Source organism: Capra hircus, chromosome 10, assembly GCF_001704415.2.
Source record: "Capra hircus breed San Clemente chromosome 10, ASM170441v1, whole genome shotgun sequence".
Classification (NCBI taxonomy): domain Eukaryota; kingdom Metazoa; phylum Chordata; class Mammalia; order Artiodactyla; family Bovidae; genus Capra; species Capra hircus.
The window spans coordinates 46,500,672-46,526,963 of NC_030817.1; the positions used below are offsets into that span (position 1 = coordinate 46,500,672).

A 26,292-nucleotide genomic window follows, 5' to 3' on the forward strand; every position below is an offset into this window, starting at 1 on the left:
TAGACTGTAGCCTACCAGGCTCACGTGTCCATGGGATTCTCCAGGAAAGAATACTGGAGTGGGTTGCCATTTCCTTCTCCAGAGGATCTTCCCAACCCAGGGATTGAACCCATATCTCTTGCATGGCAGATGAGTTGTTTACCACTGAGCCACTAGGGAAGCCCAGAAACCACTTATATTATACCTTAAATTCTAATCTTTTTCCCAGCGTTATAAAAAATAAAAATTAGCGTAAATAACCCTAATAATGACTACTACTTCAGGCAAAGGCAGGCAATCCAGACTAGGTCCTATAGAGGAAACATAATCATAAATGTGAGAAATGGCCTGACATAGAAAGAGCAAGGAAGTTGGAATTAGATGGAGATCGACTGGAATCCTAGTCCTTCAGCTTGTTAGCTGGTTGACTATGAATGAGTCATCTAACTTCTCTGATCCCCAATTTCCCTAAGAATTAAACAGAGATAGATCCTCCTATTGGAGAAGGAAATGGCAACCCACTCCAGTATTCTTGCCTGGAGAATCCCAGAGACAGAGAAGCCCAGTTGGACGTAAAATCACATGAAATCTGGAATCTTATTCCTATTTTCCAAATTCAGTAATTATGGCTTTTAAAGGAGTAGAAGATACACTTAAAGCTACATAAGTAGTAAGTGGCAGAACTGGATCTAGAACATCAGTAGTTTATCTCCAAAACCATTGTTCTATTCTTAATTCATCCTCAATCCAAAAGTATTTGCTTAATTGCTTCCAAGCATTGGTCTGAGAACTAGGAGTACAGCAGTGAATAAAGCTGATCAAAAAAAAAATTATTTAATATCCTCCCTGGAGCTTACATTTGAGTGGCAGGAGGTAGGTGGCAAATGAAAAAATGACATACAGTATGTCAAATGTTGAAAAAGATTATGATCAAACAGGGAAAGGGGTAGAGTATGCTAGGGAGAATGGAGGGTGCCTGCATTGATAAGATGGCGTTTGGGGATGAATTGAAGGCTAGAGGATAGAGGTGGGGAACAACAGGTTGACTTATATGGAATCTGGAGAAAGGGCCTTCCAGGCGGAGGGGACACTCAATGCAAAGCTCTTAAACCCTGCCTGACATGTTCTGGTAAGAGTTAAAAAGGCAGCCTAGCTGGAAGTAGTGAAGCTAGGGATGAATACAAAGAGATGAGGTCAGATGGAGGTGTGTGTGAAGATAAAGGTAGAGCAGCCAGGTTATACAGGGCCTCATGAGCTATCATAAGGACTGTAGCTTTTATTCAGAGTGAAACAGAAGCTGCTGAAAAGTGTTAAGTAGTAGCAGAGTGCTTCCCTAGTGGCTCAGACAGTGAAGAATCCACCTGCAGTGCAGATAGACCTGGGTTTGATCCCTGGTTCGGGAAGATCTCCTGGAAAAAGGAATGACCACCCATTCCAGTATTCTTGCCTGGAGAATCCAATGGACAGAGGAGCCTGGCAGGCTCAGTCCATGGGGTCACAAAGAGTCAGACATGACTGAGCAACTAACACACATGAGGTTCTGACTTAGTTTCAAATAGGTCATTCTGGATATTTGGTTGGGAATAGAGCGCAGGAGTCAAGAATAACAGCAGAGGGTAGTTAGGAGCCTTCTGTATCTCGGCAAGAGGGGATGAAGTCTCACACCAGGCATTTGGCAGAATAATAGAGAAGCAGTCAGAATCTGGGATATGTTCTGAAGATAGAACCAACATGATTACTAAAAGTTTGGATGTGGAGTATGAGGAAAAGGAGAAAGTCAAAATGGCATTAAAGTTCTTGGCCTGAATAACTGAAAAGATAGATTTGTCATTTACTGAGATGTCAAAGGAGACTTCCCTGGTAGCTCAGATGGTAAAAGCATCGCCTACAATGTGGGAGACCCAGTTTCGATCCTGGGTTGGGAAGATCCCCTGGAGAAGGAAATGGCAACCCACTCCAGTATTCTTGCCTGGAAAATCCCGTGGACAGAGGAGCCTGGCAGGCTACAGTCCATGGGGTCGCAAAGAGTCAGACACGACAGAGCGACTTCACTTGAGATGTCAAAAAATTGGATAAGGAGGTTTGGGAGATGAATTAGCCATTTGGCATCAAAATAAAATCTTAACACCAAGATTGTTACCCAGAAAAATTCAAAGACAAACTTCTGAAATAGCTGTAAAACTGTAAAGCTGTAAAACTACTTAATATAATACTTACATGGTAATAAAGATATTGATATAGGAAGCTTTCTCATAAAACATATGGGACTTTTATTTAATATTAAGTGTTTCCTTGCTGAAAAGTTTCAGACTTTAAGGCATTTTACAGATCATTTGAAAAATCATATTACATTACATCTTATAAGATACTTGTTCTAATAATGAAATTTCATGTATTTTAAACATAGACAGAATATAAAACTAAACTATGTGAAACATAGACTAAATCAAACAGTAAACATGCACCCTTCTCATTCTCAACTGTAGGATACTATCCAGTTATGGCACTTTAATTTCATAGAAAAAAAATTAGACTATATCTGTAACTACTTTACCATTTCGTAAATAACTGTAGAAGCTTGAAATATTCAGAATATCATTTCCAGGACTTTTCATCTTATTATGCACAGACTCAATTTTGAAAGCACTGTTGAGGAAAAATTTTAAACATATTGTTAAATATGTATAAACATATTTTGAGAAATGAAGATGTGACTGCATGACCACTTTAACAAATATGGGAATTGAACACATTATTTTTAGCAAAATGTATTTGACATTATTCTCTTTGGTGAATCTTATTTCCCCACTTTGACTTACCTAAAACCCTAATCTCAATTGAATTGTGAATCTTGGTTTATTCAGAATTATTTTGTGATCCACTTTTACTGGAAGGCCATTGCTACTTTAAGTCATGTGATTTTGGCTAATGCAATAAATTTTCAAATCCTAATATGTTCATATCTGCCAAAGAATTATCCCCAGATACCATCAGGACCTGATGAAGGCAGCCTTTATCCTAGTCCAGTGATTCAATGGGGAAAATTTCAGACACTATCCCGGGATATTCTCAAAGGCAAATAGCTCTTTGCTTCAAATTTAGTTAAATCATGCACTCAGTTGTTAAGCATGCAAAGATTTCTTCACCTTCCTGGCCACAGTGAAATGTGAGCAAAATGGCCACATTTATTGGAAAGATTTAGTGTAACAAATTCAATACACAGTATTTTGATTTCCTTAAATATGACACATAGTCTCCAAAAGCAGATCAAATCTGATGTGGCTTATTTAGGGAAGCAGTCTCTAATCCTGACACCTCCATTCAATAATTTATTTTAATGAAGAATTTTGTAAAGAATTAACTAACATGTGGCAATGATTTCAAGGCCTTTTAATGGATAGCATGCTGAAAGCTCTTAATCTCCCCTGAAGGGCTCCAGACACATCCTCCACATCCTGTATTCAGCATCAGGAACAAACTCAGAATGAAAACCTCTGGTGATAGTAACTAAGTCCCTCATCTGCTCTATCTGGTCATGATTAGGCTAACAAATAGAATTTGTTTTTAGAATTGAAGAAATCTTAACCATCACCTATTCTATTCACCTCATTACGTAAATGAGGAAAGCAAGGCCCAAAGGGGCTAAGTGACCAGTCCAAAGCCACACTACTTTAACGACAAAACTGGGATTTGTTCTCAGGTCTTTAGAATCAGCTGACTATAATTTTTTATCATACATTAGGTGTTATTTAATTTTCTTATTAATAGAAAAGTGAAAGAAGCCTAAATGAAATTAAAATACACATTATATATATATATATGTTATAAACATGAAGTTATATATTATGTATAAACATAATGAACAAAAGAAAAAAATAGAGGAAATTTAAGTATAGGAATCATGGAAATTTTCCAGTCTCTACTTTCTCATTATTATGTCCACCAAAGAGAAAACAGAAAAACCCTATAGCATAGAAGCATTGAAATGGAAGGAAGCTTAACACTGAATCTATATAATCCATATGGACTTGCTACCAGACTGTAGGTTCACTGAAGGTAGGAACTCTATTATATAGATGGCACAGATTTGTTGAACTGAGCTCTTACCAAAGAATAGAAATGTCAAGGACAATTTACTACCATGTAATGAGCAGTTCAAACAGTACATCTTCCCCAAAGGCTTTCAGATGGTTTCATCTCACACTAATTATTCTCTTTCCTCTGATCATCTAGAATACTTACCTGTAGTACAAATGTTTCTCCTTGTTCTTTTAAGTGTTTTCTACTTACTTCATATGCATTATCTTCATCATTTGAAAGAGTTCCTACCCAAGTAAAAAATTTACTTATGTTTCCTCTGTAAGCTAGTGCTAAGGACATATTCATTAAGCACTTGGTGAGTCAAATAAAATCTTCTAACATCAGACTATGAAAAACTATATTGAATTTTAGCATGGGAGAAGGTAAATACAGAGTCAAGGTTAGCAATCAGGCTCTGGAATTAGACTTTGTTTTCAGAATTTGTTTTTAGCTTGCAAGGCTCTGAATTAATCTTGGGGTTGGTACTTTATCTTCATAAGTCTCAATATCCTATCTACACATTAAGCAAAGTAATTGCACCTATACCCTATTTTTGCTGTGCACATGGAATGAAATCATGTGGCCAATGAAATCATGTGGCTTACATGGTGACTAGTAGATATTAAACACCCCCAAAAAACAGCTATTATTACTAAACCATACTTTCTATAAATGAATTGATGATAACCTCTTCTATACTAATATGCCAGAGTATAAATTAAATGGTGGGATTTGAGGTATGAAATTTTAAAATTTTTCCTTTCCTAATGATATATGAAATATATCATCAGAGGCATTTACTTTAATGCTTTTTGTTCATAGTTAATTCACAGCAAGTATAATGGATTTCAAGTGTGTGCGAATCTGTTTGTCTATCTACCTACCTATTGAACCATTCAGCATCCAGTACTGTGAATTTTCTAGAACATATTATGAGACCAATGGATACTTGCTGGATGAACCAATTTTAAAATATACAGATTTATTGTCCAATTTTTTTTTCCAATCTCAAAGAATTAAATGGAAGATTTTCTTAAATGTGTTTTGAGCTAAAGGAGATGTTGCTTATTTATTCTTTGTTTCCTTCTTTCCTTTAAAGGAAAGAAGGGAAGAAAGGAAAGGAGAAACAAGGGAGGCTAGAGAGCTAAATTTAACACTTAATAATAATTTTTTAATATCTTAAATAAGAAAAGTCAAAATCTCTAGGTATGTCTTACCTGTCCATTCCATATGCCAGTTCTAAGGGCATGCTAACTAACTGGTTAACTAAAAATAGTTTGCTCAATAAATAAACTATAGTGTTTGACTCTTGCAAAGAATCAGAATTATTTTCCAGTCCTTTTGGCATCCCAGAGTGATTTGGAAAAGTGGAAGTGTATTTATCTGACAAGTCCAAAACTTTTCTAGAAGATAAATTCACTTTTGAATAGTCTTTTTTCATTTCAGTATTGTATAAATCCCAACCTGGCAGCATCAATGAGAAGTGATCTTCATTTGCAGCAAGTCCTAAAGAAACAGGACCCTGAAGCTTTAAAATATTGAGATGCTTAATGCAGAGATTATCTAATTCTTTATCCACTCCCCATGGCAAAAGGCAAGATAGGAGCAATTTAGCTGTGTCTATTGTGAGGTTGGCATCGACTTTTCTTGATTGCTTAGGGTGCATCTTTTTGAAGCTCTTTATTTTCTTCTGCTTTTTAATGCCATCATTTTCTCCTGATAATTTGATGGCGTTATCTTCTTGGGCTGGGCTTTCACCAACAGGCTTGGCATGTGTCTCCATAGAGAGAGGACCACAGACAGTTTTATTTCTTTTCAGTGTCAGTGTTGTCTTCTCTACTGTACTTTTGGCTCTTCTCAGAATCTCACTGCAGTAGAATGAATTGGAAGGGTCAACATCACAGATTGGAGTCGGCAGCAAAAGTTCAAGAAGGCTTTCCAGATCAAAAAGAAGTATATGAAAGCCAATGTTACTCCATTTTGTCTTCACAAGCAAGACATTAAAAGGTCCCGAGAAAGACTTGGCATCAGCAACCTGAGGGAGATTTTTAAAATGTATGTCAAAGTTCTTATTTTTTAAGTGATTTTATTAAAGTTTCCATGATATTAAAAAGGCATAAAAAGAAATTATTAAGTAGCAGTACAACTAAAGGCAAGTCATTACAGTTTTCTGTCTTAGCTATAAATATTCCTCTCCAAATTAACATTCTATGTTCTAATTATTTTGAAAACTTTTGTTTCTCTAAAACTTATTTTTTCCCCTAAAGAAATATGAATTAAGCCTAAAGAGTAAGATGGTATTAGATTAACTTCCTTTCAGATACACTTTTGTATCTTCTTATCACTGTAGCCATGAAAACATACAACAGGGGAAAAGTGGGTATGAAAATTAAGGAGCAGAAACGTTAGAACACTTGCAAGAACTGAGGAAGTCTTTTAACAAAAATGGTTTCTCCAAATTTGTTTATAATATTTAATAATGATAAGTAATCTAAAATGTTAACTAGTATCAATTTTTAAAAAAAAATTTTAAATATTTGCTTTGTGGACTTGTAGTTGTACTTTCTCTGAGATAATTTTGCCCTTAATACTGGCACAGTGGGCTCCCACAATTCAGTTTTGTTCCAGCTCATTTAAGAGGTCTTCCTTGAGTACCCAATGTCTCTGTCCTCTTCCTTGCATTTTTTCCTTTATAGTACAAATTATTGCCTTATATGAAATACTTGTTTACCGTATATTTTCATTCAGCTTCCACCCCTGCAGGAGCTTTGTGCATCCCTTTGTTCCCGATGCCAATAAAATAATGCCATATACACTATTATTAAGGGCTTGATAAATGTTTGTTGAATAAACCATGAACAAAGAAATCAAATATTTTTAAATGATGATGTACAAATATATTTACTGGGGAAAATGTATTCTGTTAGGCAGAAAAAAATCCTTTTTGTTAAACCATGTGTGTATAGCTATATAGATAGTTTTAAAGACTGCTATAATACATAAATATATGTATATATTAACATAAACATATATGTGTATATAGTCACAAGGAACAGGGATAGTTACAATGTTGACAACAGTTAATTGGGAAAAGGGGGTTAAAATGATGTTTATTTATACTTTAGGGATTTTGTTTGTTTTTCTGGTTTAGTTTTTTGAAATTTTTGTTGTGACTATATATTTAATTTAAAAAAATAAAAAAAGAATATTTTGAAAACCATTAAAATTTTTTAAAGTAAAAAACCAAAATGGGGACAAACTTAAATAGCATTTTTTTTTCTTTGCAAATGCAAAAGAATAGTATACAGATTGAAAAATGGGCACATAACATCAATATCAATTGACAAATAATAACAGTCAAATTAAAATATAAAAAATGCTTACCACCAATGGTAATCAAAAAGTAAAATTAGAATAAAAATATTATTCACTACCTATTAATTTAGGAAAAAGTCTGTTTTACATTATTTTATTTTATAATGTTTAATACATACAAATAATATATAAACCATGCATTTAATTTTTTAAGATTATCAATGTCTTATACCAAGAAACATGGACAAACCTAATTAGCATCATTATTCATAATTGCCCCAAACTAGAAGCAACCTTCCCTGATGGCTCAGTGGGTAAAGAATCTGCCTGCTATGCAGAAGACAGGAGGCTTGGGTTTGATTCCTGGGTCAGCAAGATCCCCTGGAGAAGGAAATGGCAACCCACTCCAGCGTTCTTGCCTGGAGAATCCCATAGACAGAGGAGCCTGGCGGGATACAGTATATGGGGTCATACAGAGTCAGGCATGATTGAAGGAGACGAAGCAAGCAAGCAACAAACTACAGATCTATCAACAGTGGAATACAGACACTGTGATGTATTCATGCAATGGGAACATATACAATGAAAATGAAAGAACTACAGACATTCAATAACATGTATAAAATGTATGAATCCACCTATATAATGTTGACCAAAGATGCCAGACACAAAATATTTATCTGCTAAATTAAAAAAAAAATGAAGCAATAGGGTTTAAGGAAGCATCCATAGATAATAAATCTATAAGGATAGTGGTTACATTTGGAGAGTAGGGACGCCATAATTTCTGAGGTGCCAAGTATTTTATCACTTGATGTAGTGGTCATGCAGGTATGCACTTTGTGGCTATTGAGTTGTACACTTTTGCCCCATGTTCTCTTTATTTTTTCTATATGCATTATACATTTCTTTTCTTTTTCTTTTTTAGTTGCTCAGTCATGTCTGATTCTTTGCCATCTCATGGACTGTAGCTCACCAGGTTCCTCTGTCCATGGAATTCTCCAAGCAAGAATACTGGAGTGGGTAGCCATTCCCATCTCCAGATCTTCCCAACCCAGGGATCAAACCCAGGTCACCTGCATTGCAGGTAGATTCTTTACCATCTGAGCCACCTGGGAAGCCCATTATACATTTAATTTTTAAGCAAATAATGTAACTTAACTGTTACAATAATATCAACAATATGCCCCTATTTTGGTTAAAAAACTAGAACTTCCTGATTCTATACCCCTGCCTACTGTCAGAGGTAAACAGTATCTTCAATTTCATATTTATGATTTGCTTTAACTTAAATCCTAACCTTAAATATCTATTCCTAATTGACCTATTTGATTTTGCACATTCTTAATTTTCATAAAAATATGATTATGCTATTTAAAATTTACCACTATTTGCTTTCTTTAGGCTGAATTTTACAATTGTAAGATTCATATTTTATAATTACAGCTGTAGTTCTTTCATTTTTACTGCTGTAAAGTATTATACTATATGATAACTTCAGTTTATTCATTTAAATGGATATTTAAATTATCTTCACAATTTACTATTACAAAAAGAAAAAAGGCACAGTAAATATTCTTCTGGTAAAGACTGTCTTCTGGTGCATATCTGTAAAAGTTTCTCGAGTGATGTTAATCATTTATAGTATATGCATATCTTCAGTTCTATTAGATTTTTCCAAATTCTCCTCCCAAATAATTGTATCAATTTATAAGTCTCAGTAGCACTGTGTAAAGAGTTTCCATGTTCTACATCCTTATTAACACAAGATCTCATTTTTGTCAATATGGGGATATAAGTTGTTATTTCTTCTAGTTTTAATTTTTATTTTTAAATTATTACCATTAACTACCATTGCAATATTTCATTGGCCTTTCACACTTGGTCTACAACGTGTCTACCTATGGCTTCTATAAACTTTCTTTTGTCTTTTATTGACGTTCAGGTTTATATATTCATTCTGGTAGTAATCTGTTGGTTATTTGGTCCAAATCGGTCAGTCAGGCTGTTCAGTCACTCAGTCGTGTCTGACTCTTTGCAACTCCATGAACCGCAGCACACCAGGCCTCCCTGTCCATCACCAACTCCTGGAGTCCACCCAAATCCATGTCCATTGAGTCAGTGATGCTAGTCAACCATCTCATCCTCTGTCCTCCCCTTCTCCTCCTGCCCTCAATCTTTCCTAGCATCAGGGTCTTTTCAAATGAGTCAGCTCTTTGCATCAGGTGGCCAAAGTATTGGAGCTTCAGCATCAACATCTATCCTTCCAATGAACACCCAGGACTGATCTCCTTTAGGATGGACTAGTTGGATCTCCTTGCAGACCAAGGGACTCTCAAGAGTCTTCTCCAACACCACAGTTCAAAAGCATCAATTCTTCGGCTCTCAGCTTTCTTTATAGTCCAACTCTCATATCCATACATGACCACTGGAAAAACCATAGCCCCTTTTCTCTATTTGTGGCTTATCATTTCACTATTTTTAATGATGTTTTCAGATGAATATTGAATTCTTATTTTAATACTATCAAATTTGTGAAATACTTACTTTAAAATTTATATTTTGGGGGTGTTCTTTAAAAAAAAAAAGAAAACTTTCCCTATCCAGAGAATATAAAATTATTTACCTATTTTTCCCCAAATTTAAAGTTGCATAGAACTTTTAAATTCTTTAATGGTTTTCTCTTTCATATTTGTGTTTGATTTGAAATTGGAAATGATTTTCATGTTTTTAAAAATTTTGATATCCAATTATTTCAATATTATTTGTGAATTTGTCATTTTTTCACTGATCTCTATTTCATGGGACATTAAGCAATTTATCGATGACTGCACAATACTCCACTGTATAATAGCTTTACAAAAAGACTTTAAGAGCTGATTGGGTAGTTTCTTCTATCCTGTTCTTCCTATGGTCTTCTATTCTTTCAAACTCCAAATTATATCTCCCACTTATTTAGACAGTGCTTAATTTCCTTTGATAGTTTTATAACTGTTCCAAATGATGTTTATATTTTTCACTTACAATTTTTAAATGTTCCATAACACCCATAACTATGGGTCCCTTTTAATTTCTGATATTATTATTGTTGCTTTTGTTTCTTTCTCGCTAGGAGTTTGTCCATTTTAATTTTTATTTTCAGGGAATCAACTTTGAATTTGTTGATCCTCTCAGTGAAATAATGTTTTTCTCAGGAGACAGTTTCACGGAGTATACTATTTAAACTTATTTTCTCACGGCGTTTGAAGGCATTATTCTGCAGTCTTCTGTCTCCCTTTGATGCTGTTGAGATGTCACATAGGCAGTTGATATAGTCTGTCTCTCCATCTGGCCTTTCTCTGCTTTTCAGATCTCATTGTCTTTAATATTCTGTGTGGAAACACAGAATCACTGAGATTCTTCTGGTGTGGATGTTTTGCCCTAGTCTTACATTGTATCTGAATAGTCCTACCTTTTGTTAATTTTCTGAAGTTCTCAGATTTGTCTTTTTGAATATTTTCTCTGTCCCTTATGAAACTCTGATTAGTTATTAATATTTGTAACTCAATCCCCTTTCATGTTTTTCGTCTCTTTGTCTCTCTGCCACATGCTGGGCAGTGACTTAAGAACTTCCCTTCTGATCAGCTAGTTTTCTTCTCACCTGTCTGTACTGTGCCATTAATTTACCCATTTGAGTTTCTAATTTTGATTTTACCTTTTTCATTTCTACAAGTTCTATTCGACAAATTCGTCATTTTATAGTCTGTTAGTTCTTCCTTATGTTTCTAAACCTTTTATTTTTTAAAACATACTTATTTTGTTTGCATGCTATAATTACAATTTTTAAGATCTTTGTTAAATATGACTCTTATTTTGTTGATGCTTTCCTATTTCCTTATGTGTTTTGTAAGTATGTGTATGTGTGAAACATTATCAGTGATAATCATTTGAGATATGGGTAAAAGATGCATTCTTCTAGAGAGGAGTTGTGTTTTTGACTGCCAAGTATTCAGAGGTACCACCAGCAGGCCCCTATTTAAATAAAAATGTCAGTTTAAGATTTTTTTCATTCCTTGCAATATGAATCCTAACCCTGAACCTGTGTGAAGTTCAGGTTATGGTTAGTAATTCTCAGGCAAAACTCCTTTCCCCCATCCACCTTGGCTAAACCCAACAAAGAAATATATTGTCTTCTTTTGTGGAATAGATTTTTTTTTTTTTTTTTATTGCACATACAGCTCTAAGAGAATAATGAACTTGTGCAAAGGTCTCCAACCCAAATTCCCATCAATATACTGGACCTGGACACTCCCTTTAATTACCTATAGAGTGGTTAAAATCCAAGCTAAGAGACCCCAGAAATTAGCAAATGTCTTTCAGCTTTCTCTCTATCTGTCTAGATTTGTGATTTCACCTTGTTTTTTTACCTCGAAGAGTTTCCTTAAATTTCATTTTAACTAAGCTATGTATTATTTTTAAGGATTAATTGTAAAATGTTTTATCCACTATTTTTAGAGAATTAATCAATACTGATGTGCAGGCAATTTGCCCACAAATAGAAAAGGGGTTTGTAAAGAGTACTAAAAGTTAAAATATTCAGCTTCAATAATGAAACAAAAAAAGGGCACTCTCACACACTATATGATGTATGTAAGCTGGTATCTCTTTCATGGAAGACAGTGAGCAAAATCTATCAACAACCTTAGACTATTACACACTCTTGGATGCAGAATTTCTTTTAAAAATAATTTATCCTAAGGGGAAAAGCACAAAGATGTACAAAATTATATAAAAATGTTCATTGGAGAATTTTCTATATCAATAAGCTGAAAATAACTTAAACATACCATAATAGAGATTTGGCTAAAACATGATGGTATATGCACACATTAAAACATTACATAGATAATAAAAAGAGTTTGTTGTAAAATGTCACAGCAAGAAATTCACATATATTGTTGAGAGAAAATATCTATATCTACAAAGTACAATTTAATTTACCAAATTGCAGAGATTTCTTAGGTCTCCTGTTTTTAAAACTCCTACAAAAATGTATATTTTACTATAGTAAACAAAAGCTCTTTAAAAAAAAGCAATATAGATTGCCAAAGAAAATGTTAATAATAAATATGACATTCTAAAGGTTTTTAATATATGCTTTCCCAAAAAAAATTACATTAATCAAATTAAACTTTAAAGCTAAGAAAACCAACTCAACATAAATGATCAAAGGTTAATATTATAGATATATACAGAACTCACAAAAATTAATTAACAAAATATTCATCTCAGGAAAAAAAATGATAAAAGAAGATAAAAATATCACAGAGGGAAATACTTTTTAAACAACTTGTCTCAATAAAAAGCAAATAAGTGTCAAATTTCATATACTATACTGGTTTCAATCCCTTCAATTAAAGTTTTCACAAATTTGTAACAAACAGAAAGTAGAGTATCCCAAACTGTTGAGTGCTCAGTTCAAGCTGAACTTTGATAAGATCTAGATGTCTTAACCTTTTTAAAAAACATTGTGGTAATATGTATCAAGAATCTTAAAAATATTCAGTATCATCTCCCCTAATTGAGATACTGCTTCATGTTCCTGAAGGGTACTATTCCAGATTCCATCTTTTGGGCTTATCCCTGGTTTTCTTTCATTCAGCAGTAACTCAAGAGGTCCTTGGTGAATGCCTACTGAATAGAAATTGGTGTGAGGCGTTATCTACCCAATACAGAGCAAGACCCAGCATCTCCATGGATGCAGCTCACATTCTTTACCCCCAGAGGGGAGAGAGACACGTGCCAAGCAATAACCACGTGGCTTGGATAAGGGAAGAATAAGGAAAAAATATAGGACACTATAAAGGGCTGAAAAAGGCACCTCAGCCTGAAGAATACCAGTAGGAGTCTCAGCAGAAGCAACACCGAACTGAGACATGAAAGGTTAAGTAAGGAGCAATGAACTGAAGGAAAGTGGGAGGCCAGGTATTTCAGGCAAAAGGAAGGAAAGGAGAAACCCCCTAGAGCGTGGGCTGAAAGAGGAATGAGAAGGTGTGCAGGGAGTATGCACTGTGAAGGTTTCAGTTTGGCTCCAGAGTAGAATATGGGATAATTCCCATATATGTCTAAATGGCATATATCTAAATGTCTGTCCCTAAATATGATCACCTTAAGTCTCAAGAGCAACTGGATACTTTATAGTGTTTTAAAATCATAAATGTTATTCCAAATTCATTTAGCATACAAAAAAGTTGATTTCCATTTGAAAATAAGTCCATTGGATGATATATAAACCACTGCTATATTTGAATGTACTAAAATGATTAAATATTATAATTCTAGCCTGTCATCACTGTTTGAACATTTTAAAATCTTCAAAGAAATAGTGAGTATATTTTTAAAGTCATGTCACCAAAGGACTTAAAAAATAATATTTACTAAATTTTTGGGCATAAGTAACATAGAATGACAATGAATACCTATAACAGTAGTTCCTGAGTTTTAATATGTCATAAATTGGGCATATACAATATTTAGTAATGTGTAGTAAAGGTAATGATATTTCTTAAACTTTTTTATATTTATATGTTACCTATATAAAATATATTCCTCAGATAAGAATTCTATTAACAGTAACCTACAGTAACAGCAAATCATGACTGAATGATGTTGTGTAAAATATAAATATTTAGAATGATAAAGCATATGTAAACATCATTACAACAGGAGTGTTTAGAAACATTTACCCATCTTGTTATAATAAAAAGTCTAAAACAAGTAATCAAATACAAGAGTATTTCATTCAGTCTAAGTCACTGCAAGATGAGGGCTAAATACAAATTTTAAGTTATTAGTTCACATGTTATTTATAGAATGCTCTCTGATTGCTTGCCAGTAATTTCTCAAACTGTGCTGTCCAGGCTTTGCAAGCATAAGAAGGTGCTGGTATTTTCCCCAAGATCACATCACATTTAGTCTTACTCTCTGAAGTTCAGGTTGAAGCAAGAGAGGAGGTGTGGTTTGCAATCAGGACAGCAAGGGGGTGGCACTCAAGGACAATGGTCCATTCCAACCTCTGAACTTTGTGAGGCAGGGGAGTGAAATTCTGGTGGTACATCTACATGTGAATGCTCTAAACAGCAGGTGGGAAGAAGAAAGAGACACAGAGAGTTGAGCTCTTTGTCTGGAGTACACAGATTTGGGGAAAAGCTACTGAGTCAGAAAGTCTGCAAGTAGAATCCCAGATGGCCAGCGGGCAAAAATTATTCTTCTACAAGCAGCAAGAACTCAGAATAAATGACAACTAAAACTGAAGTCAACAACACAAAATTCAAACCCTTAACAACCCAGTGTACATAGAAAAAAGAAAACAAAAAGAAAAAAAAGAAAGAAAAAGAAAAAACCCAAAAGTTTGGAGGGAAAAGAAATGTAATAGATGTGAAGGTATAAATCTAACATCTTTATTAATAAAAGTCTATTTATTTTTTTCTTCATCCTACTGTGTTCAGCTGTGCCTTTTCCTTTTCTGAGTCAGAAAGACAAAACTGTTAAAGAAAGAAGGTTGTTTTTACACCCTGTCTTTGAAGGTAGAAATGCACTGTCTAACAACATGTTCTGATAAAACTTTTTCCTGAAAACATATTGGATCCCCCACTGAGTCTGTTATAAAAGGATCTGACCTGCCCAACCTACAACAACTGCAAATACATCTGGTAAAACTAATGCTTAAAACCATGCTCAAATGTTCACTCTTATGCTTTTGTGCAATAATATCTAATACAAATATTTAAATACTAAGTGAGAAAACATATTGTAAATACTTAGTTTCATTAGAGCAAGAAGAATTTAGAAATGATCTGATCTGATCTGACCCCTTCCCCTTAAACAAAGGAAAATGAGGGACAGAGAAGTAAAGTGACTTGTTCAAAGTTACCTATTTGGTAAACAGCCAAGTCAGGATTCTTGGCTTTTTTTCTGTTTTTTTCTTCAGATGATATTATCAACTTAATTTTTTTAAAAATGAAAGTCTTATTTATTATTTCTAAGATATACAAAGGGTCCAGATTAGTTAAGCATTCTTTTTATGAAACACCATATTCACTGAAATGTATAAGGAAATCATCATTATATGAAAATATTTACCAATGAGCTGATCACTTAGAAAATTAGAACCCAAACACTTCTCCATTTCTAATATCCTTTAGTCAGGCTCTGACTGATTTTCAAATAATACAATCCGATTGCAAAGTAAAAAGCAAATATTATTTAAAAATGGAGTATTATACTAAATCCAGACAGGGATATCAGAACTACCTGAGTCAGACCCAGTGTCATTGACTAATTAAGAATCCAGCAAAGACTAGTTAAGAACTGAAGAAGACAAAACTAATTTAGATGCTTCAAATGACAAATCTTGTAACATATGATAGGCCTGTGAAACACCTGATTATCTTTTAAACACTTTTTAAATAACTATTATTCAATGTGAAATTCAAACATGAAGTAAAAGGTAACATATTATATAACACGCAATTTATTTAAAATATGCAAAACAAATTTTGATTTAAATAATTAGTATATAATTGTAATCATAATATGAATTTAAAGAATTAGTATAGAATACAATTATACTCTAAACTTTATTAAATATAATATAAATCACATTTTAATAATTTTATTTTTTAGTTAAAATTCTGTTTTCACTCCTGTTAATAGCTAACTCAGCAGATCAACCCATGCTCTACAGTCTGCCTGACCACTGGTAAGCTACATTCTACTTTATGCATTCCAATCACAGGAACTGTGGTATTTGCCTATCCTTTTTTTCTTCAATTCTTTCCTAAGCTTATCATTTTCATTTTATAATTTAATAAGTTTTATAAAAAATGAGGAACTGTGCATGTAAAATAGATTCTGTAAGAAAAGAAACTTCAGTAATTTGTATTCTTGGGCTTCCCTGGTGGCTCAGAAACAGAATCCGCCTGCAGTGCAGGAAACTCAGGTTTGATCCCTGGGTCAGGAAGATCCCCTGGAGGAGGGTATAGCATCTCACTCCAATATTCTTGCCTGGAGAATCCCATGGACAGAGGAGCCTGGCGGGCTATGGTCCATGGGGTCACAAAGAGTGGGACACGACTGAGCGACCAAACACAGCACAGCATAAGGGTTCAGAATGAGTATCCGCAAAATGTATCACTTTTGCGGGAGGATTATTTTGAGGTAAAGGTTATCCAGACCTTGAGGATTCAAGAGAAACATTTTTCTCTTTCTTAACTAGAAGAATTTAAATTGGGGATTTTCCCAGAAAAAAAAAGTTATTACCAGAGATAGATTTTATCTAAGTGGCCCCATCTCTATGGCAGGGCAAACATCTAATTACCACTCATGTGCTCTTCTTATCATCCTGTGAATGACCTTCCTGTCCTTGTAAGCGCCAGACTCCTATCCTCCGCCTTAACTCAGGATGGCATATGTACCTCATTTTCCCTTCCTGTCTCTGACCCTCTCGTGTCTGGGATTCCTGTAATTACAAAATTAAATTTTATTTTCTCCTGTTAATCTGTCTCATGTCAATTTAATTCTTAGGCCAGCCAGAAGAATCTAGAAGGGTAAGGGAAATGACCCTATAGTGATGAGTCACTCTAACAACTCCTGGGTAACTAGGTATGGATGAAGCCATGTAGCAGATCTGGGTTGGGGGGGGGGTGCGGGGGGGGCGGGGAGGGCAACTCATAAAAATATACAAGGATTCTATACTCCGGTTACTCTGTAAGTTTCTAAATTTTTCCTATTCTTTAAATAAACAAAAGAGAGAAATCCCAGTTGATGCATTTCTAGTTAATTCTGGGACGAACTATATTAGCAATTCTAGAAAATGTATCTATCAGTTCAGTTCAGTAGCTCAGTCATGTCCGACTCTTTGAGACCCCATGAAATGCAGCAGACCAGGCCTCCCTGTCCATCACCAACTCCTGGAGTTCACTCAAACTCACGTCCATCGAGTCCGTGATGCCATCCAGCCATCTCATCCTCTGTCGTCCCCTTCTCCTTCTGCCCTCAATCCCTTCCAGCATCAGAGTCTTTTCCAATGAGTCAACTCTTCGCATGAGGTGGCCAAAGTATTGGAGTTTCAGCTTTAGCATCAGTCCTTCCAATGGACACCCAGGACTGATGTCCTTTAGAATGGACTAGTTGAATCTCCTTGCAGTCCAAGGGACTCTTAAGAGTCTTCTCCAACACCACAGTTCAAAAGCATCAATTCTTCGGCGCTCAGCCTTCTTCACAGTCCAACTCTCACATCCATACATGACTACTAGAGAAATCATAGCCTTGACTAGACAGACCTTTGTTTCCAAAGTAATGTCTCTGCTTTTTAATATGCTATCTAGGTTGGTCATAACTTTCCTTCCAAGGAGTAAGCGACTCAAGGGAAAACATCCACATCAAAAGATTTGTGATAATGGGAGTTTTTTCAAATAAGGATGGTACAGATGATGGGGGGAAATGTAGTATCTGTGCATTGAACACTACCACTGAGAAATTACATGATTAACCAATGTGATAAATTTTACAGAAAAAGTAACATAATTTCTTGAAATAGCAAATTTTCTGAGAAACAAGTCTAAAATGTAGATGAATTTATGACCTAAAACTCATGCCACAAAAGCAGAGAATATGATGAATGGATTCAAAAGAAAATACTAGCTGCCTACCTCTTTGCTACTAAAAATTTCAGATAGCCACTTTCATTTTGTGACAAACTAACAAATCCTAGAGGTTTTGGATAAGTTGACATCTAGTCAAGATGGTGAAGTTTAGACTTAGGACAGAGTTATTTCTTCCAAATAGATAACAATAATGAATGACATATTTTTTAAAAAGAAATTCTAAAAGGTTTAGACAAGCTCAAAAACAAAATAAACATCTTTGATGACCAAAACGGGACAGAAAGACAAAGTGCTTAGTGGAGGTAAAGTTGCTTAGTGGAGGTAAAGTTACATGCCTTTTAAGCAACAGATCTTTAAGCAGATTGCAGGGCTTCAGAGTTCAACCCCTGAGTTTAACATCAATGGAAGATAACTAGCCTAGAACAATTTTAACTTGTAACTAAATCAAGGCACAAGACTGCTCTCTAATTAGATAGAAATATACTTAGTATCCAGCAGATGTTGGCAATTTGATCTCTGGTTCCTCTGCCTTTTCTAAAACCAGCTTGAACATCAGGGAGTTCACGGTTCACATATTTCTGAAGCTTGGCTTGGAGAATTTTGAGCATTACTTTACTAGCATGTGAGATGAGTGCAATTGTGTGGTAGTTTGAGCATTCTTTTGCATTGCCTTTCTTTGGGATTGGAATGAAAACTGACCTTTTCCAGTCCTGTGGCCACTGCTGAGTTTCCAAATTTGCTGGCATATTGAGTGCAGCACTTTCACAGCATCATATTTCAGGATTTGAAACAGCTCAACTGGAATTCAGTCACCTCCACTAGCTTTGTTCGTAGTGATGCTTTCTAAGGCCCACTTGACTTCACATTCCAAGATGTCTGGCTCTAGATTAGTGATCACATCATCATGATTATCTGGGTCATTAAGATCTTTTTTGTACAGTTCTTTCGTGTATTCTTGCCACCTCTTCTTAATATCTTCTATTAAGAAAACATCTATTTCTGCTTTATTGACTATGCCAAAGCCTTACTGTGTGGATCACAATAAACTGTGGAAAATTCTGAAAGAGATGGGAATACCAGACCACCTAACCTGCCTCTTGAGAAATCTGTATGCAGGTCAGGAAGCAACAGTTAGAACTGGACATGGAAAAACAGACTGGTTCCAAATAGGAAAAGGAGTACGTCAAGGCTGTATATTGTCCCCCTGCTTATTTAACTTATATGCAGAGTACATCATGAGAAACACTGGGCTGGAAGAAGCACAAGCTGGAATCAAGATTGCTGGGAGAAATATCAATAACCTCAGATAATCAGATGACACCACCCTTATGGCTGAAATTGAAGAGGAGCTAAAAAGCCTCTTGATGAAAGTGAAAGTGGATAGTGAAAAAGTTGGCTTAAAGCTCAACATTCAGAAAACGAAGATGATGGCATCCAGTCCCATCCCTTCATGGCAAATAGATGGGGAAACTGTGGAAACAGTGTCAGACTTTATTTTCGGGGGCTCCAAAATCACTGCAGATGGTGACTGCAGCCATGAAATTAAAAGATGCTTACTCCTTGGAAGAAAAGTAATGACCAACCTAGATTATATATTCAAAAGCAGAGACATTACTTTGCTGACTAAGGTCCGTCTAGTCAAGGCTATGGTTTTTCCTGTGGTCATGTATGGATGTGAGAGTTGGGCTGTGAAGAAGGCTGAGCGCTGAAGAATTCATGCTTTTGAACTGCGGTGTTGGAGAAGACTCTTGAGAGTCCCTTGGACTGCAAGGAGATCCAACCAGTCCATTCTGAAGGAGATCAACCCTGGGATTTCTTTGGAAGGAATGATGTAAAGCTGAAACTCCAGTACTTTGGCCACCTCATGTGAAGAGCTGACTCATTGGAAAAGACTCTGATGCTGGGAGGGGCTGGGGACAGAAGGAGAAGGGGACGGCAGAGGATGAGATGGCTGGATGGCATTATGGACTCGATGGATGTGAGTCTGAGTGAACTCCGGGAGATGGTAATGGACAGGGAGGGCTGGTGTGCTGCGATTCATGGGGTCGCAAAGAGTCGGACACGACTGAGCGACTGAACTGCACTGAATATGGTATTTGTCTTTCTCTGTGTGATTTATTTCCTTAGCATAATACTCTCTAGGTCCATTCATGTTGTTAAAAATGGCAAGATTCATTTTTCTCTGTGGCTAATATTTTGTTTCTTTTCCTTCTTTTCCACTCATCTATCCATCCTAAAGGAGATCAGTCCTGGGTGTCCATTGGAAGGACTGATGCTGAAGCTGAAACTCCAGTACTTTGACCACCTCATGCGAAGAGTTGACTCATTGGAAAAGACCCTGATGCTGGGAGGGATTGGGGGCATGAGGAGAAGGGGACGACAGAGGATGAGATGGCTGGATGGCATCACGGACTCGATGGACGTGAGTCTGAGTGAACTCCGGGAGTTGGTGATGGACAGGGAGGCCTGGCATGCTGTGATTCATGGGGTCGCAAAGAGTTGGACATGACTGAGCGACTGAACTGAACTGAACTGAACTGAATACTTAGTATAGTTCAGACTTCATTCTGGACTGAGGTAGACAGAGATAACAGTGAAACTAATAGGGAATATTAGCTACATGTATATATAGAGAGAGGAAAATAAAATACACCGAAAAGAAAAAAAAAAGACAAAGGAGAAAAGTCCTCTAGAAATGAGGCTATAAACCAAAATTCTAAGACATTGGAAATCTATTAGAAAGACAGCTAAAAAATAAGCACCGATGCATATATTTACTCCAGATGAAATCAATACTTTAGAATGGACTGAAAAAAGAAATCAGAGAAATTGAGAGAATAGTATTCACAAGAATGAGCAAGGAAATATGAAAGGAAGAAAGTAAAATAAATAAAATGAATAAATGAGAAAGAATTTGTTAGAAATATTAAGAAAATGCAATAATTGTATTTAAAATACAGTAGAGACATATTAGAAAACTATCATGAAAAAGTCTTGGGAACAGCCTGTGAAATATATCATAAGAGTATATTTCAACTCAGAGAAACTCACCTTACACAGCAAACCTAGGTAGACCCCTCATTTATGAAAACAATAATTTAATAGTGCCCAGGAACCATTTTACCTAATCGTCTATAACCCTACATTCATGCATATAGGAAAGCATTGGAATTCCTGTTTTCCTTGGGTAAGAATTTGAAATACATTGTCTTACAAAATCACTAAAAAGATCAATGTGGTAGAGCTTGGAATGCTGCTATTAATAATATACATCCTTAACACCATGAGCTAAAAGAGCTTTAGAGAGCTGGCCTGGAAACCAAGTAACTTTAAAGTCCTTGTCTTCAATGTTTCTCCAGGAAAATGCAATAAAATCTTTGAGCAAACCAATTTATAAACTTTGGGAATACAATTCATCCTTATCTTTGGGCTGCTTGCTTGTTTTTCTTGTAGTGCTTCAGTGCATCCACTGATGTGGCCTGGCTTTAAGTTATACTCTACTATTAGTCTGTATAAAACTTATTAAAGCCTTGAGCAAAGTGGTATATTATTCAACTTCTAATCATACTTTTTGTCAATAAAGGTGAAAATTTTCTATGTCAACATCTCAGTTAAAGCATTTCACCATCCATGTGGAATTATAGAAATTAAGTTAAAAATGTTAGTAAAATTCAATCATAACCTGATCTACCATACCAAAACACAATTAGTTACAATATAAGTGATTGTAATAGCAAATGTAAGATCATCTTTTAAATTAAAAAGATATATAGTTAAACTGAATGTCCAAACTAATTACACTGAAACTTTTAAAACATAAAATTAAAACTGGAGGAATAGATTCTAGTAATTGGATCTGTTACCACATTTTCTATAATTTCCCTGGTGGCTCAGATGGTAAAGTGTCTGCCTGCAAATGCGGGAGACCCGAGTTTGATCCCTGGATTGGGACGATCCCCTGGAGAAGGAAATGGCAACCCACTCCAGTACTGTTGCCTGGAAAATTCCATGGATGAAGGAGCCTGGTAGGCTACAGCCCATGGGGTCGCAAAGAGTGGGACACGACTGAGCAACTTCACTTTCACTTTCACCACATTTTCTATAACTTACAAATCACAAACGTTATCAATAAGATTATACATTTTATAGAAAATGCATCTTTGAGATCAAATAATTTTAAGTGAACAGTATAATAGTCTTCATTTGATAATTATAAATTAGAGTCTACCATGTGAGCTTACTATGCCCAGGACTAAATTTAAGACAAACTTAGTCATAAACCCTTAAAAAACAGTAATGGCACAGGTTTTTGTAACCTCTGACAGATGAAGCTATTGAGAAGTGGATTTCTGTTTTCGTCCAAAATGAATACAGGTAACAACTGGTAGAGCCTATACTCAAACTCAAATCATTTTAACTTCAAGCTCATGCTTTAACAATCACTTTTGATTTTTTTCTTAACACCTTTATTGAAGTGCCATTTGCATGCAATACCATAAAATTCATCTGCCATAAGTGTTCAATTCAGAGGTTTTAGTAAATTTAGAGTTGTGCAGTCATCAATACAACTCAGTTTTGAGTCATTTTAATCACTTCCTTTGTGATCATTTGCTGCCACTCCCATTCCTATCCACTCTCCCAGGCAACCATTAATACACTTTCTGTCAGCAACAGTTTCCTTTTCTGGATATTTTATAGAAATGAAATCATTCAGTATGTGGACTTTTGCATCTGGCTTCTTTCACTTGAGCTTGATGCTTTTGAGATTCACTTATGTTGTAGTACTCTTGCCTGGAAAATCCCATGGGCAGAGGAGCCTGGTGGGCTGCAGTCCATGGGATCGCTAAGAGTCAGGCACGACTGAGCAACTTCATTTTGACTTTTCACTTTCATGCATTGGAGAAGGAAATGGCAACCCACTCCAGTATTCTTGCCTAGAGAATACCAGGGATGGGGGAGCCTGGTGGGCTGCCGTCTATGGGGTTGCACAGAGTCAGACACGACTGAAGCAACTCAGCAGCAGGCTTAGCAGCGTGTTGTAGTATGTATCAATATTATATTCTTTCATTTTGCTGCATCCATATTGGCTTCATACTGGATAAATGATCTTATAGTTGAAGAGAAATTAAAATCTTCTAACATGTACATTTGAGATGGATCTGCATAACATTTTTTTCCTTCCACCTATTCACCATTTGTGTCTAGAGACCTTTATTTTCATATTGCCTTTCATAGAACATCTTTACTAGTTGCCTAACTCAAACTCATCCTGCACAGCACTGTCAGAATAATCTAGGTTTTAAAAAAATGTGCTTTGAACATATTACTTTTAAAAAAGTAATTCTCACAAGTTCCAGTATGCTGGTACAATAAAGTCCAACTCTACTAGGTTGGCATGCAGAGACTCCCAGTCAAGCCTTTTTCTCCCTTTCTTTTGTTAACGACTAATCCTCCTCCTTTGTTCTGCTTTCTGTGATTCTTCTACATAATAGCAGAAAGTGAAGAGGAACTAAAGAGCCTCACCCTTTCACCCCAGGGTGAAATGCTAGTTTAAAACTCCACATTCAAAAAACTAAGATTATGGCATCTGGTCTCATCACTTTATGGCAAATAGAAGGGGGAAAAGTGGAAGCAGTGACAGATTTTACTTCCTTGGGCTCCAAAATCACTGCAGATGGTGACTGCAGCCATAAATTAAAAAACGCTTGCTCCTTGAAAGGAAAGCTATGACAAAGCTAGACAGTATATTAAAAGCAGAGACATCACTTTGCCAACAAAAGTACAAATAGTCAAAGCAATGATAGTCATGTTCGGATGTGAGTAAAAATGAAACTCACTCCGTGGTGCCTGACTCTTGTGACCCCACGGACTACACAGTCCATGGAATTCTCCAGGCTAGAATACTGGAGTGGGTAGCCTTTCCCTTCTCCAAGGGATCATCCCAAACCAGGGATTGAACCCAGGTCTTCTGCATTGCAGGCAGATTCTTTACCAGCTGAGCCACAAGGAAAGCCCAAGAACACTGGAGTGGATAGCCCAACTCTTCTCCAGTGGATCTTCCTAACCCAGGAATCGAACCGGGATCTCCTGCATTGCAGGCGGATTCTTTACCAACTGAGCTATCAGGGAAGCCCCAACCTCTCAGATGTGAGAGTTGGAGCATAAAGAAAGCTAAGCACAGAAGATGCTTTCGAACTGCGGTGCTGGAGAAGACTCTTGCGAGTCCTTTGGACCGCAATAAGACCAAATCAGTTAATCTTAAAGGAAATCAACCCTGAATATTTATTGGAAGTGCTGATGGTGAAACTGAAGTTTCAATACTTTGGCCACCTGATCTGAAGTCCAGCTCATTGGAAAGACCTTGATGCTAGGGAAAGAGTGAAGACAATAGGAGGAGTGGGTGGCAGAGGATGTAATGATCAGATAGCATCTCTGACTCAATGGATATAAATCTGAGCAAACTCTGGGAGATAGTGAAGGACAGGGGTGCCTGCAGTCCATAATGTCACAAAGAGTCGGACACAACTTAGCAACTGAACAACAACTTAAATAGATAAAATATCCTTCTAGTTTTGTAACAAGGATTTTATGTTGTTGCTAAGTCTTGTCCAACTATTTTGTGACCCCATGGACTGTAGCCTGCCAGGCTCCTCTCTCTATGGAATTTCTCAGGCAAGAATCCTGGAGTGGGTTGTCATTCCCCTCTCCAGGAGATGTTAGCGACTCATGGATCAAACCCAGGTCTCCTACATTGGCAGGCAGATTCTTTACTGCTGAGCCACCAGGGAAACTCAAGAATTTTATACTTCTTCCCAATCACATTTTTTCTTTGGTACACATGTTTCACGAAGTTATAGTGAAACATACTGAAAATTCAGAATTATTTTTAGCTTTCAAGTAACAGGAAGGTCTCATCCGTGCTCTACAACAGGCATATGAAACCATGGCTGCTGCAGTACTGGCCTCCTCACTAAGGACTCTTTGTTTCTTGACAATCCTGGGAGCAACATTCTCCCAATAAATCAGGCTTAAATCTGGTTATTTTGTTTGCCTTCTGAAGTCCTCTCTTTAATGTTTCTTATACCATGTTCCCTTCTTCACATTTTATTAATGATTCATTCATTTATTCATCTATCGGATGTTTACTAAGCAACTACTCCATGCCAGGTGCTGTGCCATATGTGGAAGACTCAGTGGTGAGCAAGACCCGTGGTCCTTGAAGCACGCACCTCGCAGTCTCATCATCTCAAGTTCTTTCCCAACTTCCTCTCCTAGTTCCAGGCTGTGCTTGGCTGCCTGATTCTTCTGCTGTAAGTAAATAGCCTTCCCATTTTATTTATTTTTCCCCCCTCTGCTTTTGTGTCTCTTCTCAAGCTGAGAATGTCCTAACACTCATCTACAGAAATTCTACTGCTTTTGAAATCTCATTTTCCCAATGAGATTTTCCTACACAAATCTTTTCTAATCTCTTCCAGTTGTAATCTTGCCTTTTTTGGATTTCTCTTATTACATTTTTATTTCTTTTTCAACATTTACCTTTTGTCATCATCATATGTATAAGTACCATTATTTTTACCCACTCCAATCTCTAAAAGACTAAGTGTCCCTCAACCTCGGTGCATTATACCACCAGGAATTTGTTCTGTTATGAGTTCATAGTGGGGAAGGGATAGTTAGGGAGTTTAGAATGGACATGTACACATTGCTATATTTAAAATGGATAACCAACAAGGACCTACAAGTACCTACTTATAGCACATGGAACTCTGCTCGACATTATGTGGCAGTCAGGATGGGAGGGAAGTTTGGAGGGAGAAGGGATAGATGTATATGTATAGCTAAGTCCCTACACTATTCACCTGAAACTGTCACAACATTGTTAATCGACTAAGCCCCAATACAAAATAAAAGTTAAAAAAAAATTTAAAGTGCTCATAAAACATGAGATCTTTTACAGAAGACTTCATTGGGCCAGGTCAGCTGAGTCATGTATATGCTTATTTCAAGATATTCTCCCTCTAGTAACCAAAATGTAATGATTAATATGTTATTCCAGGTCTTTTTGAAAATTAACAAAATAAAAACCAGCACATTAAAAAAAATTATTAGGTGTGCCTTTGTTTCTGTTAACTTGGGATTCAGCTCTCAGGTGTTAGTCCTGCACGTTTCCAAAAGCCCATCTCTAACCTCTTTGTGACCAGAAGAATTCATTTAAGGAACTGTCGCCTAAGTGAAAAATAAGTGCCTCACAACATTCGCCATTTAAGCACCT

At 36.1% G+C, this 26,292-nt stretch overlaps 1 protein-coding gene across 1 annotated transcript in view; it reads right to left on the reverse strand.

Moving 5' to 3' along the window:
- The window catches only part of WDR72 (WD repeat domain 72), a 221,550-nt gene that overhangs the window by 86,612 nt on the left and 108,646 nt on the right, over positions 1-26,292 (reverse strand). Inside the window, exons 15-16 of the mRNA XM_005685754.3 lie at positions 5,277-6,094; positions 2,534-2,625 (exon numbers count right to left, since the gene is read on the reverse strand). Coding sequence (XP_005685811.2) covers positions 2,534-2,625; positions 5,277-6,094 — 910 coding nt within the window. The remainder of the gene's footprint in view (positions 1-2,533; positions 2,626-5,276; positions 6,095-26,292) is intronic.